This window comes from Austrofundulus limnaeus, unplaced genomic scaffold (genome assembly GCF_001266775.1).
Source record: "Austrofundulus limnaeus strain Quisiro unplaced genomic scaffold, Austrofundulus_limnaeus-1.0 Scaffold229, whole genome shotgun sequence".
Classification (NCBI taxonomy): Eukaryota; Metazoa; Chordata; class Actinopteri; order Cyprinodontiformes; family Rivulidae; genus Austrofundulus; species Austrofundulus limnaeus.
This window is the reverse complement of record NW_013952631.1, coordinates 361766-367497: the sequence shown is the minus strand read 5'-3', so window position 1 is coordinate 367497 and position 5732 is coordinate 361766. Positions and strand designations below refer to the sequence as shown.

Sequence of the window (5732 nt, the reverse complement as noted above, 5' to 3'; positions counted from 1 at the left end):
ATGTGGAACAATCATTACATTATACAACATATACAAAGCTTTATCATTAAACAACTCCCTTACTTTATATAGTAATGCAATAGATTTAGCTACTTCTGTTCTTAAATAATTCACATGAGGTCTCCATGTCAGCTTTTCATCACTGATGACTCCCAAAAACTTTGCTTCACTGATTCTACAGATATCAACATCGTTGACTCTAAATGGAACTTCAACACTTTTCTTTTTATTACAAAATATCATGTAATTCATTTTATCCAGATTTAAATTTATTTAGTTGAAACCAATTTTGTATCTTCATAAATCCTGTCTGCATCATCTTTAGCATCCGTTCTATATCTTTTCCCAAACAAAAGAAATTAGTGTCATCTGAAAAAAAAAATAAAACCACACACTTGAAAAACCCTGATACATTTACCAAATCATTTAAATATAAAATAAATAATTTTGGGCCAGGCACGGAACCCTGAGGCACACCAATTTCATGTCAGATTGCATCCAATGACCCCTACCTTTATTGAGGTAGGGGTAAGCAGGTCAGTCCAGATACTGATATTATACATGCAGTTAAACATGGGACACTACAGAACAAAGGTCCAGTTTTATCTTTTATAAATTTTCTAGATTTATCATGACCTGAATGACTGATAATTTACAATAACATACTGTATGGTGATAATGGTGGTATAATAATGTTAGATTGTATCGATGCTAATATGATGGGATCAATACTTAACTTTGTTTTTACTTTTAGTACATTGCTTCCATCTCAGAAATGCAATTCTACACCTGAGTAGGCAGAATGCAACAAGTTTAGGTGTAAAGGAGGAATGAAACAAGCAAAGCAAATAATAATTTAGTCAGCTCAGATTGCAGCAGCCTCCGAATCGATACACACAAAAACATGTACAATAGGTTGCCTTCAGGCCCAGGCTTCCCTTTCAAAAGAGATCTGCGATCCCAATGGGATTTGCCTGGTTAAATACAGGTAAATAAATAAAAATGCTAGCAAAGCGTAATGTATCATCCATATTTACCAAACACAGGCTGTGTGTGACATCACATCTTCTTTGCACGTGGGTCGTAGATTGTTCACACTAGCATCTGATGGCCATCATTTAAATTATAAAGCCAATAACTGGGGAAACAAGTTTTGTTACTAAAAAATCTGAAGTGAGCATTAAATCCTGCAGTGTGAACATGACCTTAGAGATGAATGAAATCGAAATGCAAACAATGACTTTTGGGATAAAATATTGTTTTATGGCTTAGAACTAGTTATATAAAAAGAATGATTATTACAAAAGAAAAAACACATTTGACGTTAGTGATCCAAATTAAATAAGATCAAATCATTGTGCGATAGATTGTGCGTAAAAGATGGATGATGCCTTTTTGATATCAGGACTATTGTTTGAAGTCTTGAGAGTGTCACCATAGAAACTGTGATCGATATGGCAGCAGCTTGTAAATTACTGGGCGGCTATGCTCCGAAGCACAAACTAATGGGATTATAATTTATGAAATGAACATCATGCTGTATTGAAACTGTCGACTGAAACAAACTCATTAGGAAAATGTTTTGAAAGGTTATTAATCATTGTTATTAGGCTGTTCGGTTATTGCTAGCTATTTGAAAAAGAAAATCAGCTTGAAAAGTGAAGGTTTTTATGTAAAATGAGGAGTTTGTCACATTTTTTTAATGAACAGTCTGTCCTTTTAGAAACCATTAGAATAAAAGCAGAATCGTTTTGAATGAAGCTTTGTGAACTAAAAAAAGAGCGTCACAGCATGTTTTAAATTTTCTCTAAAGCTCTGCTGTGTGTGTTTTTAGATTGTTACTTTACAAAGAAAACTGCCCCCCTACCCCTGAAAGACTGTAATTTTGAAGCTGTCTTCTGTTTTGTTTTGTTTTTCTGTTATTTTGTTTCTTTTTGCCACAAAAATAGTCCCTTTTGATAAATTGTAAATCAGTTTTTCAAGCAAGAATATGTTATAGAAGTGCTATTTGTTGCACAACATGCTGCTTTTATATTTTTTCAAAATCATTTGAATAGCTCCTTACGCTACAGACAAACAAACAAGTGGTTTTTTAGACATCGCGTTTGACAAATGACACTTCTATGCATAGTTTTTTGCTTACATTTATACATTGTATACATCAGCAAAACACATGAATTTAATTGAAACTCTTGCTTTTATTATCACGTCAATTTGTTGTATTTGTGCACAATTTCAAAGCTTTTTCCTTTTCTTCTAGTATTGTATGCTTCATAATGAGCATTATTTTACCCCAGTTGCCTTGTTACATAACCTGACTCGTGCTATTATAAATCCTCTCCCTGACTGTGACACAGCATGACCACTTAAATGTCTCTCTGATCTAAAAGTGGCACCAACCGGGGTGGTGTTACAGCCCCCTGTAACCCGTCCCTTTGTTTCTTCATGTCCCGTTGATCTCTTTAACCTCAAGTAGAAGATTTTGACAAACATGGAGAACCTAGACAGGTTCTTGTTTTGCGGTTTATGCGGAAAGCCGACCCACAAGCAGGCCCTTGTCTTTGAGGAACTTCACCCTGCCTCCATTATGTGACCCAGCAAAATGTGTGTCTGAGTTCAAAGCCCCTAAGATAAAGACGTAGTGTGACACGTGCCTTCTGACTTCCATTGAAAAACAATATAAGAGGAGACTGTTCAAAGTGGTCTGCTGCTTCTATTCCCATGTGTTGTTGACAAATGTGACCCTTTTATACCTCTTCCATGGTGGCTGCTGGTTGTTCTTTCCCGCTGCATGGCGAGGGCTTGCTTGGCATGCTAATGAAATGTTTTCCCTTGTGTGTCCCTGTGGAAAATGTCCTTGTGAATGTCTTGTGCATGTGCGTGTATGCATCCATATACAGGCTTTGGGTGCCATTTTTATCCTTTGATGTTGTTTACAGGAAACACCCAAACACCCCACCCTTATGCATGGTCTCCTCCTCATCGTCCACTTCATAAGGGTACAGATTCTGCTGTGATTGTAGTAAACTGCATGTCTGATTAGTTAGCGTGATTGTGTATGTTGTTTTGATAGTGTAGTCTTCCCAGTTTTGTTGTTGTGTAGGTTTGCGTAGCTTCGTTTACAGCATGTAATGGACGTGTAAATCAGGCTCACTGGATTTTCCGTTGACCGTCAGACTTTTCTTGATGTTTGTCTTTTCTCTTGTGTGCGCAGCACGGCCCACGAGTCCTTTCGCTAACGTTAGCTCCTCGCTTGAAGAAGATGGGCCTCTGATCAGTTGGGAGTACTGGGGTCCAGAGAAAAACGTTTATGTAGAATACATAGTAGACAACAGTAAGCAAAGCAACACATCAGTACTGCTCTCATTTTCATGTATAGGTGGGGAGAAACTCCTGCTTTATTGTCTTCTGCAGGTGAATAGAAATATTGGCTTTCATGTCAACTCTGAGTCCTGCCAGCAAAAAAATAGATGGGATAAATTACCCCTTATATGATTGGTTTGATAATTATTCCATGCTACTATTGACCAGTTTGTTTGGATATTAAGTAGACACATCCAACAAAGCTGTTTAAAATGTTTGGCATCAACTGAAGTGCTTCCCATTGTTTTCATCCACCTGCAGGGAGGTGAAAAGCACTGTAGGATGACTCTCCCACACCTACTGTTTTATTCATTCAGTTAATGAATGCCATAATAATAGAATAAAGTCATTTAAAAATGTTATCACACCCATAATTCAGTAATCATCAGTCATTACACATTTCCCATTTAGCTCATGTTTACTTTTTGTGTATGGTGGCCCTGAGAGCGCACATGCAGATAAACAAATTTATTTTTACAGTAAGAATACTTACAGTGCTGAGCAAAGATTTTAAATCAGCCATATTTCATTTAAACAATATATCAAAAAGCTAGAAGTTACTGTAATATTTTCAAGTGGTTTCGATCAGTAGTTCTTCATATTTTTACTCAGATTTTGGCTGCATTTTTACTCATGTTCTGTCCACTTTAAGGTCCTGACCATGACTGTATATTGTGCTCTTCGAGACAAAAAATAGGTAGTATCTACAGCAAAGGAATAGAATATGAAAGTCATAATTTTAAGATGTAGGGGTGAACAAACTGCCCCACAAATCAGTTGGTTATCAGATGATATGCATTAAATTAGTAAAAAAAAAAAAAAAAAAAAAAAAAAAAAAAAAAAAAAAAAAAAACAACAACAACAAAAACAAACCAAATCTAAAAAAGCCTTCAGAAAAGTCTAGAGAAGTGTTAATCAATTCCAACAAAGTCTGCCTCCTAATTTAAAGACATGAGGTACAAGTCAAGACTTCTGCCCAGTACTGTACATTTTTGTGATTTTATTTAGGTATTTTTTTGTGTTTTTTAATTTATTTTTAGTTTTAAAGAGACAAAGGAAAATTTAGTTTGGGCATAGCCATGTTAGCAAAAAAATAAGTATAATCTTCCTTTTTTTGTTAATCCATTTAGCAGCTGAATCAATAAATGGATTGTTTATTTTCTTATTCAGTTTTTGAAACTCATCATAAAGACAGAAACGCTTGAGATGGGGGTATACCACTGTGACCAGCACCATTTAAAGTACATTAAAAGAAAGCTATTTGGATTTGTGCTTTTATTTGTTTTATAGTTTTTTTTGGGGGTTCTTACTTTACCAGAAAACACTAAGTTTTATAATTTTACGAAGGTATTTTTTATGTATGTTATCCTGCATCTTTAGTCTGTGTTATAAAGTGAGGCACATGGTAGACATTTAATTGGCAGATTGTTTTGATCTGGATCAAAGTCCACATGCTGTGCTGCTGCTATGACTAAAATAAAAGAAATGGTTTCTGCCCTGCTAGATGATTGAGATTTTTTCTTCCTTACGACCTGCAGCTTTATTGTACTAAGCTGTGGTTTGGTATTCAGTCTCATTTTTATGCTAAGGCAGCAGTATTTGTCCCCGTAGTGACATTTAAATTTCTTGATTTGCATGGGCTCCTTTGAAGTTGCAATGCATTGAGCTTTGAGGGCCACCACGTTAATTTATTCATGCACTTAATGGATCTTTAGAACTCCATGAAAGTGACTGATTTTAGGCACATCAGTAGACGTTTTCATCAGCTCCCATAATGTCACGATCTCCACGGTCCATTTTGAAGCTGTGTTTCACCCCCCTCAAACATACCTCTCTTCATCAACGTCCCTCCTGCAGGTGAAGATGGAGGGGAGTGGCAGAAAGAGCTTGTGAATGGCTCTCAGAACGTTAAGCTGAAAGGCTTAAAGGTCGGCCTCACATATAGGGTGCGTGTGGTGGCCAAGGGTCACCACGACCAGCCGCTCCACTCTGAAGATGTTTTTGTCACAGTCCCAGGTGAGGCACTTGTTGGAGAAAAGCCTCTGCCTTGGTCTGGCCGAGCCGGGCTTCATACTGTGACGTTTATGTAGAACGTTTAGCAGTTTGTGCCGTTGTTTAACCTGGGAGTAGAGACACTGTGTAGCAGTGGTTTAAATTCTGCCTAATTATTATCAGTTTTACACTGTAGTCACCTGGGGCCTCATGTATCAACGGTGCGTACGCACAAAAACCTTGCGTACGTCATTTTCCACGCAAAACTCCGGATGTATCAAAACTCAACTGAACGTGGAAATGTGTGCAGCCCCACACCAACTCCAGGGCTGGTGTCACATTTCTGTGGTTCTGGTTCTGTTGGAGACACTTAGAGG

General features: G+C 37.1%; 1 protein-coding gene across 1 annotated transcript in view; it reads left to right on the top strand.

Moving 5' to 3' along the window:
* Positions 1-5732, top strand: part of nrcamb (neuronal cell adhesion molecule b) — a gene marked incomplete in the record, with an annotated part of 104357 nt that overhangs the window by 86697 nt on the left and 11928 nt on the right. The window contains 3 exon segments of the mRNA XM_014019740.1: positions 2940-2999; positions 3215-3334; positions 5221-5379. Coding sequence (XP_013875194.1) covers positions 2940-2999; positions 3215-3334; positions 5221-5379 — 339 coding nt within the window.